The sequence below is a fragment of the Stegodyphus dumicola genome, chromosome 6 (genome assembly GCF_044657685.1).
Source record: "Stegodyphus dumicola isolate Sdum_Otavi_A_Nest chromosome 6, ASM4465768v1".
In the NCBI taxonomy this organism is placed as follows: Eukaryota; Metazoa; Arthropoda; class Arachnida; order Araneae; family Eresidae; genus Stegodyphus; species Stegodyphus dumicola.
In genome coordinates this window covers 114,366,119-114,378,813 of record NC_140773.1, presented here as the reverse complement: position 1 = coordinate 114,378,813, position 12,695 = coordinate 114,366,119, and the positions used below count along the sequence as shown (strand labels likewise).

At 32.2% G+C, this 12,695-nt stretch overlaps 1 protein-coding gene across 1 annotated transcript in view; it reads left to right on the top strand.

Moving 5' to 3' along the window:
- The window catches only part of LOC118193989 (roundabout homolog 2-like), a 331,360-nt gene that overhangs the window by 254,927 nt on the left and 63,738 nt on the right, over positions 1–12,695 (top strand). Inside the window, exons 19-20 of the mRNA XM_035365162.2 lie at positions 98–230; positions 6,225–6,306. Of these exons, the coding sequence (XP_035221053.1) occupies positions 98–230; positions 6,225–6,306 (215 nt within the window). The remainder of the gene's footprint in view (positions 1–97; positions 231–6,224; positions 6,307–12,695) is intronic.

Genomic DNA, 12,695 nt, shown 5'->3' with positions numbered 1-12,695 from the left:
GTCATTTTTAGACAAAAATTCTCCTTGTATATTATATAATTTGCGTCTAAAAATTGTTTTCTATCAGTTTACTATAATATTATAATTTTTCTTTCAGTGTTTGTGCTCCAGATTACGCAGAAGTAGATACTCATAGCATGGCGACGTTTTACAAAAGAGATCTACCGTGCGTTCTTGCACCGTATGCAACAACTACGCTTATAAACACTCCTAAGCAGACGACAGGATCGGTAAGATTTTCCCTAATACACAAAAAATGTAATGAAGGAACCATTTAATTTGGTATAAAGAGTTTTTAATTGATAATCATGTTTTATATGACTTAAGATCCTCTTAAGATTATCAATGAAATTTGTAAATAAGGTGTAACTTCTATTACAAAATCTTTGTGATCTTTGTGTCATAAAAAAAACTTTGCGATCATTGTTGCAATTAATTGTACAACTAAATCAATTGAGAAAAAGAAAGTTTTATTATAACTGTCCAATTTTAAACGCAGTGTGATTTAAGCTATAGACTTAGAATAATGGTTGTCTAACTTATATTAAATTCGTGTTCATAAATTTTATTAGTTTAACCAAGGGAGTATGGAATTTTATTTTAATAAATATCAGCAACGATAACACAAGATATTTTTACTACCCATAATTTTTATTTTTTTCATAGATCCTACGATTTATACCTATTTTTCTTAAAGACATCCTGCGCAACCTTGCCCCACTTTTATCAGAAATAATAAAAAGTTTCCGCCAGGAGAAAACACTTTTTCCAAGAGAGGGGGAAATCCATTTATTTCTAAATTAATAAACAAATAATCTCCCCCTTGGAAAAAGCATATAGTATGTTGATAGAAGTATATAGGCTTGGAAAAGTACATATGAAAGGAAAACGTACGTAAGCTTGAGCATATAGGTCCCTTAAAAAGTATACAGGCTTGAGGTTTATTTATTTATAAGTAGAGGAATAAACCTCAAGGTTTCGCCACGTATCGAAATACGCTTCGAATGCAGTTTTCGGAACTTAGTCAGATGACTCTACTATAGTGATATATATATATATATCATTTTCTTTCATAAAAACGAATATATGTACCCCAAATGCATATTGTATAGGAAATTATAAACTTTCTATCTCTTTAATCTATTCTACATGCTTGGTTGATTCATCACCCTATTAAGCTGAAAATGTAACAATATCAAATGAATAAAAATGTTATATGATGTAAATTGAAAATCATAAATTTCTATATCTTTCCGTATTTCTCATTTTTCTTTATTATTAAATATAGTGTTTTTAAAAATGTCAACATTCTAATCCTCTTTCCTTAGGGTATTTCAGAGAAAATGTCATTTTTTTTAGTTACTTTATAGAATCTTTAAAACCTTCTTTTTTCCAAGTTGGGTGCTTTGAAATTTCTATTTTTAGGTATAATCTAGCTATAAGCACTTCTTTTCTTTTCGGAATCTTATGTTTGAGCTTTCAGCGCTTTTTCACTATAAATGTTTTTAATCTATTCTAACTACACTGCAAGTATAAAGAAGGATTATTTTTCTACGTCTGGAAATCGTACCGTATGTTGCTGAAATATATTATTTTTATCATTGGTGATTTATTTTTGCACTACTACATGTTTCTTACTAATTGATTATTTAGTTTCGGCTCCTCTAGTTTTAAAATAATATTTTGTCATTAGAAAAGGTAAATGGTATATCTTAAAATGGAGAAATCTAAATCACTGATAGCTAGGATTACAGATTTAATTCATGGCGATAAAATGAACTTACTGCAGAAAATTTCCGAGTTTTCCTTGTGTATAAATTGAATACGAGCAAGTTGTTCTTTATATAATGACATCTCTAAAGGCCTTCCTTAGAGGGTGAAACAATAGCTAAATATTCAGCCATAATAAATTATATAAAGCGACCTAAAATATGGAACATTAATATAATTAATTTTTTTTAATCTTAGAATACTAAAGTGACGAAAAAATACTTTGTTATTAAATCATTGTAAATTTTACCAAAAAAATATATTTATTCACAAAAACAAATATCGAAATTTAATACATTAAAAATTAAATTGAATTTGTTAACGAAAATATATTATGGTCATTATTATGGATAGTGGAACAATTAACCAAGAAAAATCTCATTTATACGAACTAAATATACATTAAAATATTCTTAGGCCTACCAGTAGTCAAGTTTAATAATGTTAAATACAGCCATGACCTATTATTCGGGTCCACTAACGAACGGAAGTGAAACCGATAAACTCTGGTAGATCGGCTGTATTTCATATCCGGCCGCATAATAATGGTCGCATAGCGCTGAACGTAGCTTTCGCTACGTACAGCGCTAACACAAGTTCCCTTTACAAGTCCTCCACGAAGGCATCTCTTTTCTTGGCAGATATAATCCTAGTTGTTGTTTCCCATAACCACATAACGCAATTTATTGAGATAACCCGTAGTCAAACTTGCCCCTCCCCAGAAAAAAATGTCTCGTGTTTGCTCGCATGAGTCTCGACAATAATATTAAGTTATGATATGTTTAGGAAAAAATCAGTTATTAAATTTTGGTTGTAACATAAATATGTGCTTGTAATTACAGAATGATGTTTAAGTTTTTGATTCAGATAAAGAGCGCTTGGAAACATTTTTTTCTTCGTCATAGCGGCAGAAATAAAGCGGTATTCCTTGTCAACAGTCTATTTGGTGGGATTGCGAGATATTTTATACTTTCTTGAATTTTTTTAATGCTTTCATTTTTAGTATATTCAATTCCAAAGAAGTATTTTTCACTTCACATAATTATTATCACTGCATAGATATAGCATTCGTTCCACGAAGAAATGTCAAATCTGGGAGAGAGATTTTTATTATCGAACTATTTTTGCATAAAAATATATTGCCATGTCTTATTTAGATTATAAAATGCGCATTGCTTTTAATTAATAAGAAAATAAACATATTTTCATTTTAAGAAACTGGAAGAAAACAAATCCTACATTTTGACAGAGTTTATTCCCCCATAACAGCGAAAAAGGTGTATTCATTTAAGCAAGGTTTATGGTACTATGAAAATTTCGAAAAAAAAAATTCTTCCAGTTGGGTCTATCAAGAAGCAAAAATTATTTAATGTCGCCAAGCTGATTCAGGAAGTCTGCGAAGATTTAGTGATCTCAATTTTTGTCAAAGTACTGAATTTTTAAGCAAGTATTTTTTTTTTCTTTTGTAAGACTGATCTTAAATTTTATGCAGTGCAATTTAGATATATACTTAATTTTGTTAAAAGTAAATTATCTAAAAACTGAATTTTCATTTATTACAAAAAGTCTTTAATTTGAAAAATGAAGGAAACAGTAAGAGAATTGCAAATCCACGAGATCATTTATAAGGTATATCCTTGAACTTATTTCTAAAAACTACTCTAGTGGAAAGGTTTAAAGAATGAAGCTTTTAGGAAAAACAAAATGATAATAATACTCTTTATTAAAATGAAATTAAATCAAAAGAAATTTAAGAAACAGAAAACTATTAAGGTATTAAGAAATATCCAAATAAATGTTCATTTTATGAAAAAAAAAATGTGTTTATCAGGAATAAGACAAAAAAAAATTTCCTTATTTGTTCTTTACATTTCTATATATTAATCAATCTCTATAAAAATGTAATTTTTCTGTAAAAAATATGCTTCTAAATAAATTATTAAATTTTTGTTAAAAAAATCTAACTGTCTTTTAATATTTTATAACGAATAAATGGAGGTGCGCCGCCTTTTATAGTGCATCTGAATTTTTTCTATCGTTTTTAATTGGATTATATTAGAACTAAATATTCAATAATAATACGTTTAGCGGTAATTCGAAAATGTACTGCGAATGTTTAAACCTGCCATTTATTATGTTATAATGTTATTGTGCCATGTATTATGTTATTGTGAATTACCCAATGACCATTTACCCATTGACCTTTTTTATCTACTGATTACAACAACTTAAAACAAGCGCATAGAAGTTCATGGTCTTGAATGCTGTGAGAAAATGATAGTGTTAGATGTGATTGAGCTGCTAGTATATTTCATTAAGCTCAGTGTTACTCGGTGTGCATTTCAGAATTTACAAGGGAATTTTTTTCTTTCTGTTGGGAATTTACAGGATACGAAAGAATCATCGTTTAGCTCATATTAGCGATTTTTAAACCATTTAATTCTTAAACTTCTATAAAATTTATTTTGGTCGTCGTACACAACGAAAAGAATTCGAGGCGAAGAAGCACTTGTGATTTTGGCCGTTTGGCCAATGTTGTCTTCACATGTTGTCTTCATTAAATCTTTTATTTTTTAGCAATAAAAACGTTTAAATTTAATAAAGGAAAAGATTAATTTCTAATGAAATTTTTCAGAATTTATACTCGAAAGCTATCTTGCCTAATGAAGCATGTCCTTATAACGAACCGCAAATGTTTAAGTAGTTGAGTACTGGTAGTTTTTTTCTCAAATTCGGTTCAAGATATCTAAATGAATTAACGGTTCTTCTCGTCGTTTCATAGTTTTTTCATGTGTAAATACAAGCTTGTTTATCTCAGAAAGATCTCCACGAAGATATCTTTCTTCTTCGGATACTCTAATGTTCTTTGCGATTATTAAACAATTCAAGCCTTCTAGAATATCAAGAGTGAAGGGCTTTGTATTTAAGTTATGCAAAAATCCCAAGCTGCCATCGACACCGAACTCAAAATTAACTGTTTAACTTCTAAGAATTTAAGTTCGGCTATTCGTATATAGCAAAGCACATACGGGCTATTTGCTTAAGAGTACGAATGCTATCATGGATGTGATTAACATGAGCCAGTTCCCTAGCTCATGTTCAAACTACCTTGGGGAAAAAGAAACCTAAGCACGAAGACAGCCCGTTCTCCTGGGATTAAGCCCAGGATGAACTCCCGGTATTCAGTGGTCTTCACTGGTGAGGCCCACTAGGTACTTAGCCAAAGATAAAGCGTCAAACTTCAAATCTACAAATGATGATATGAATGTATGCAAATAAAAGGCTCACCAATGGAGAGACTTTTCTGTATCACCATCTAGAATGTTTTTTTATAGTCCTAAAATTAATATGAAACGCCTTCTCGCAAGAGTATTATCAGCATTGTTGCATATTGGAAATAATTGTTTCCAAATTTTAATTAACTCAGAAAAACGAGTTTTATCTTTGCTTTATTATTACTTTAAAGAATTGTCCGATCATTCAATAACATTTAATATCGCGTAGTAAAGCTCTTCAATCATCATTACAAATTACAATAATATACAGAGTTGATTAAAACTTTATCTTATCCTTTTGAAGCTAAAATGTAAGAAAAATCTTCCTTCAGAATATAAAATGACATCCATATTGATCACAATTGCAGGTTATTGACATTTTCATTGTGTTCACTTTTTAGAGTGACATTCGATGTTTCGTGATATGGAAACACTGCGCCATTTTCTCTGTCACGAATAGGTGAAAAACTATCTCGTCTGCAATCAACTATCACAACTCGATTTTGTTCGTTGATAATGGATTCCACAAAGAAATAATAGCATCAAAAAAATAATAGTATTAAATTATGTAACAAGAAAAAGTGATGAATTGTTCTACAGTGTCTGATAGTGCCGCTACTGAGCAGTGGGAAGACGTTATTGCCCTTCTTGTTAACCATAAATTTTATCATTTAGTGGCTTAGTTCTTTCTTTCCGTGTTGCCGTCTGATGAAAAGAGGCCGGAAATTCTGAGAAATGCGTGTTAATGTAAACGTTTCTTGTTTTTATAGAATACGTGTAACATTCAGCTTACTTAGGGGATATATTATTAAGTCTGCTTAAATAAACATGACATTAGGAATCTGAAAAGAAAATTTAAATTTTCATTCGCATCTATTTTATATATAAACTTTGCTTTTTTTAAAATGGGAACTTGGATGACGAAAAATCAATATATTCATTAAAGTAGTGAAATGTTTCAATGACAATACCCCAAAAAAAACGAAAAACATATTTATTATAATTAATAATAATAATAATAGTAACAGTAAAGGAGTCTGATGCTCTGTCCTCTAAAAAATAAACATATAGCAAGAAATGTATTAATTTGGTCGAATTCTTTTGTTTCTCTAGATATTTATATAATTTTAAATATTTGTATATTCACTTGTATGTGTTAAAAAACATTTTATATTCCAGGTTTATGACAGTAAAAGCAGCAGTTCTGAGTTAAGCAAAAAGTCTGAAAAACTCCATGATTTGAATTCTAGACTAGCAGAAGGTATACTCTTAATATTTTTTTAATGAATCTATAGTTAGATCTTTTACATAGTAAAACAGCACGTTTTTTAGTGAATAAATTTTAAAAGCATAGTTAATAAATTAAATTTTGCATCCAATAAAAGAATATTTAATTATTTCTGGTACGCATATAAAAAACATAACTTTATTTTGGCTAATATTTTCCACTTGCAAGTGTGCAAGGTTTTCTTATTTTTTGGAGGGGAGAGGGTATAATTATATTGCAATTTGTAAATTCTAAATATTTAGTTATTTATTTTTGTGTTCTATAAGCCTTTATTCATCTAGTAGGTGTTCCCACCGTAGATTATCGATAAGTCCATATAACCAATTAGCATTTATAAGGTATTTTCTCCCTCCTTTTCGCATGCCTTCATGGTGTAACGGTAGCACACTTGGCGCATTCCAGGTTCGAGTCCCGGCGAGCACATTACACATTTTCAAAAAAAAAAAAAAATGCTAATGTCTCTACACATTTATTAAATCTACTGAGCCATTGTGAATTTAAAACCTACAAAGCCTTTGTGAATCTAAAAAGTTTGTAAATACACTGAAGTGCCACTGAATTATGGATAGCAAGTCAATAACGAGTTTGGCCTCCTCTGGCATGGATTATGGCTGCCACACGACGAGGCATAGATTCAATAAGTTTTCGGAAGCATTCTACGGGAATACCTTGCCAAGCATCGGATAGAGTTGTCGATATTTCAAGAAGGGTCGCTAGTGCTGTGTGATGTCGTTTTACACCTTTCTCTAAAACATTCGAAAGGTGCTCAGTAGAATTTAAGTCAAGGTAACCAATTTATGATAGAAAAGTAAGAGGAATGATCATCCGACCGGACAGTAGGCAACGGGACCTGTAATAGTTGCAGTTAGCTTGCTGGAGCACTCCATTTCGGTGTGAATGACAAGACAACACAAATGGATGAAGATAATCGCCCAGCAATTCTACCGAATCATATTGAGGGTGGATATGGTACAAGTACCAAAGATCACAAACACTGCCAAGAGAAAACACACCAAACCATGTTTGAGCCGCCATGACCTTGTACAGTTCCAACCTGGCATGCAGGATCCTTGGCTTTATGAGCCTGACGCCCATCCTCCCGTCGGTATCAAGCAGTCGGAATCGAGACTCATCACTGTATCCTACTCGTTTCCAGTCCTCTAAAGTCTTCTATTTCCTTGCCCAGGCAGAAGTGCTGCTCGATGGCATGCATCTAGCAATGGTTCTCTCGTGCGTCTACGGCTCCAGAAGCCCATATGGTGAAGCAAGCGTTGTACGATTCGTTTACTAACTATACGACTGGCGCTCTGAGTCGGCTGGGTAGGAGTTTAAGCTAATCTTTGGGCTTCGTTGACTAAGTAAAATACGGCTGAGCTGTCTCACAACACGCTCGATCGAGGCTCATTGCCTTCGCAATTTCCTCGATCGTTAGTTCTTTTTCCCAACATCCTTGCATTCCCCGTATACTCTTGACACTGTCGACCTTGAAAATTCTAGCCCTCTGACGTTTTCTGAAATTGAATGTCCCATACGTCGAAATCCATACGTTGAATGTTCCATACGTTAATGCCTACCATCTGTATTGTCCCATACGTTGAATGTCCCATACGTTAATGCCTACCATCTGTCCGTGATTTAAGGTGTCTAAATTAGAAGTTTTACTCATACTGGCAATCGAAACGACTGATTAACAACAACCATAATCCTAACTATACACGCAGTTACCACAACACTCTCACGTGAGCATAAATATGACTCAGTGTTACAAAATTTGCATAACCATGTCAAATTCAGTGGCACTTCAGAGTGTTTACTTTTTTCGTCAATAAGCCATTTAGCTATTATTATTATTTATGTACCCGACAGCTTAGTATTTTTATTTTTATTCTTTAGGGTTTATGCTTGCTTTCTAAAAGCTTTTGAGTAAATAATATATTTATTTCATAAAATATAAACCGCAGTAAAATTTGTGGTAAAAGGTATCTCAAAGTTCCTAACAATTTAAATTTAAGCTACTTTACAATTTTATATACATTTTGACAACCGCAGTGCTTAAATTAAAGAATTTTTAAAAACAATATACAGAAGTACCTTGCCAAATTTTTATAAATGAGTTGAGTAAAATGGCATAAAATTTTAACTTTAGCTTGCTTTTTTATAATTTTTAACAATATTTTATTATTTAGATTACATTTTTTGTCTGTTTCTTACAGTAGAAATATATCTTCTCTTACTAATATTTTATCAAATTTAAAATATTTATTTTGTTAAAATTTTCTTGAATTAAACTAGCATATCACTTGAATGGTATTTTTATACATATGTATTTACACAGAAAATTAGTCTGTTTGATTTCATAATTAGCTAAAATGTATATTCTACTCACACACTTAAGTTTGAAATTTTCAAAAATGTTAGGCTTATCCTCATTACGAAAATTCACTATAAAAAGCGAAAATACTTGCCAACATTTTACATATAGCATCACGCAAATGCAAAAGAAAATCTTTAGAACATTTCGGGAAAATCTAATTTCACTCTAGTAAGTATTCATCTATAATATAAGCAATAACAGCTACCGAACAAATACGTAATTATTTTATGGCTAGTCTCAGTATCCATACAGAATTACTTTTAAGATGAGATATCTTACATAAAGAGCATTCTATTTCATAAAATAAATACCATTATTTTATGCAATAGAATGTTCCCATTGTATAAATTTGTAGATACTGACGGATAATAGAAAAAATCAAAAAGCTATAATAAATAAAGCAATCTCATACACGTCCTATGTTAGATCACATACGAGGGCCATCCAGGAAGTAGATTACGTTTCCGTCTGTGTCCGCTAGGGGCGGGGCTAGCGCGGCCATCTTGGGGTCAGAGCGTTGCGCAGCTCAGTCTGCATCTAGCCGTGCTAGTGAGAGGTTCGTCCTGTGCTCCGTTCAGATACTGTGACGGTTTGAGATGTCTGCGTTAATTGAAAATCCCGCGAGCTGCGCTCAGTAATAAGGTTTCTGACTGCAAAAAACTGTAAACCGATAGAAATCTATCGGCAGCTTCGTGAAGTGTATGGGGACAACATTATCACTGAAGGTGGAGTGCGTCAGTGGGTCATAAGATTTCAAAATGGCCGAACCAATGTTCACGACGAAGATCGAAGTGGGAGACCCAGCATAGTGACCGCCGAACTTCTCGAAAAAGTCGATGCTAAAGTCCGTGAAAATCGAAATTTCACAATAACGGAACTTTCTTTGAGTTTTCCACAAATTTCGCGAAGTTTGTTGCACGAAATCATCAGCGAAAAGCTTGGTTACCACAAGTTTTGTGCAAGATAGAAGGCAAGAAGAGGTAACGAAGTGGTTGAAGGCGCAGGCGGCCGAATTTTTCGACGAAGGAATTTCCAAGCTCGTACATCGCTACGATAAATGCCTTAATTTGTATGGTGACTATGTAGAAAAGTAGCATTTGAGTGTGGCTTTCATCTGTATATAATAAAATTTGTTTCCTATACTTTATTTATTTTTTTATTCCAAAACGTAATCTACTTTCTGGATAGCCCTCGTATAAAACATGTATTTATATGAAACCATAAAAGTAGAATAATAGAAAATAAAACAATTATGCTATCATGAAAGAATAATCTGATCACTGGGATACATTAGGAAAAATTCTAAATATAAAATACTTCCTGAATCTTAATTGAATGTATCCAACAAAGGCGAATCCTCCGTGGATCACCTTTGTCGTCCACTATATCCGGAAGTAATCACTTGTAGTATCTGAAGAGGAATACAGTAATTTTCCGCATGAAAAATATTTGATCAATGAGGTGCTGAACTACTCACTCTTTAATCAGTTCCAGCCGAGTTGTTTCAAGACTCTTCTTAAGTCATAAATAAAATTTCTAAACATTAGGAAGCCTTATTCAATTCTTGGGCAAAAAATGCAAGTAGTCGGAAGATTAAAAACAGCGTTGATTTCTTCAGAGGAATACATGAGAAAAGACCATGTTTAGCTTTTTCTAACATAGTTGATGAAGCAAAGTGAGCGTTAAAACTTCCGAAGGCTTTAAATGAAAAGGACCTTACATGTCATTATTTGATATTTGCTTGAAGATTACTTCAACAAACCATACAAAACGAAAGAACAAACGCAATCTGATATTTTTTCAAATAAATAGGTATGAGGTATATTTTTGCATGTTTCGATTAGAGATATTTCAATATTTCAGTTGAGTTTATACTTATATAGATCAGTATATACTCATTAAGTACGAATAATTTATACAAAACGCTTTATTTCAAATGTTTTCAGAAATTTTCAGTTTACTTTAGAAACGAGCACAATATTGAACGAAATATAACTATAATTATTAATTTTCACTAGTTTTTAAGAGGGCTCATACACCTTAAACCTCTTATGCTCTTCGAATATGTGACTGTTCGAAGAATTGGGATATTTTATTTATTTTAAAAGCAATTACTCCCAACTTTTTACAGCTGACTACATAATATAGCTGATTTGGAAACTAGTAATCAGAAAGTTTGTGTTGCTACAAATATTTTTGTAATTTAATCCCCTTTGTGACAAAAGTTTTCGTCATGTTTCCACTTTGCGCGCATGATGTTTTAAAAATGGCTAATGGTACATAAACTGGTGTGCAAAACTTAAGCAACAATGTAAAAATTTAGCAAATAGCCATGAAATTGCAGTAAAGGAGATCTGGAGATCAGTACAATGAACACGTAATTCAGTAGAAACGTCATGCGTATGCAAATATCAGGAACGAAACGTCAGAGGCGACGTGAGCGTACACAAAACGCGTGATGTCGGCACGCGCAGCTCAACAGTAGAATAAAAGGAAGGACGGAGAGCAATTCAACATATTCGCTGTAAGTGTCAGTCAGTCAGTTCGTGAAAGCTGTTCGTGTCTGGGGAGGCATTACGCTGAACGGGAGAACTGAGCTCCACGTTTTCGACAGAGGGTCTGTAACCGGGGATCGGTATTGTGAGGAGGTACTCCTTCCCCATGTGCGTCTTTTCCGATGTGCCATTGGCCCAGACTTAATTTTTATGGATGGCAATGCACGACCACATCGGACTCTCGCTGTTGAGGAGCTACTGGAAAGTGAAGATATCACTCGAATGGATTGGCCAGAGTACTCCCCAGATTTAAATCCCATCGAACATGTGTGGGATGCTTTGGGGAGACGCATTTCAGCACGCTTACACCCTCCGGAGAACACCCAACAACTCAAACAGATGCTGATTGAAGAATGGACACTCCTACCGCAAGAAATGTTGCACTAGCTGGTTCTGAGTATGCGGAGACGGTGCGAAGCAACCATTGCAGTGAGGGGAGGGCATATCCCATATTAAGGAACATTTGCTTGGTGTTCTTCCTCTTGGATAGACAATCATTGAGTCACGATACTATACATACTATACATTGGTTTTGTTTGATTCCATACCGTATGCATTGTACTCCTTTTTCAGTTCCGATGCTTTCGTCATCCTTTACGTACATAATATTCTCCTTCATTTCTGCATTTCATGTCTCTCAGTTGATTTTTCGTGGAGTTATAGCAAAAAACCCTGCTGTTGCTTAAGTTTTGTACACCAGTGTACTTGAAATTTGATGGAATTCTTTATATGGGCACTATTTTCTAACTGAACCAAAAATTTGGTGAATATTTTAATATTAAAAAGTTTTAGGCACAATATTACACATTTTTTTAATAAAATACATTTATTTTAAAAATAAAATACATTTATTTATTATTTTTTTACATATTTTTTTAATAAAATACATTTATTTATTATTTTTTACATATTTTTTTAATAAAATACATTTATGTATTTTATTAAATGTATTTAATTAAATGTATTATTAAATGTATTTTATTAAATGTATTTAATTAAATGTATTATTAAATGTATTTAATTAAATGTATTATTAAATGTATTTAATAAAATACATTTATTATATTTATTTTATTTTTTATACATTTTTTTATTATTTAAAATACGTTTTATAAACTCAACTCCAAATAAAATAAAAATTTAACATGAAATTCTTAGAATTTTTAGTTCAGAGTATTTATCAAAAGTTATTAAAGCTATATATTAAATATGGAATTAAATTATGCAACAGAATGCATTAAACTGTGCGCGCAAGGTGGAAACATGACGAAAATTTTCGTCACAAAGCGCATTAAATTATAAAAATATTTGTGGCAACACAAACTTTCTGATTACTATTTCAGAAAGCAGCCATATTATGTAGTCAGCTGTAAAAAGTTGGAAGTAATTGCCTTTAAAATAAATAAGTTATCCCAATTCTTGCAACAGTCACA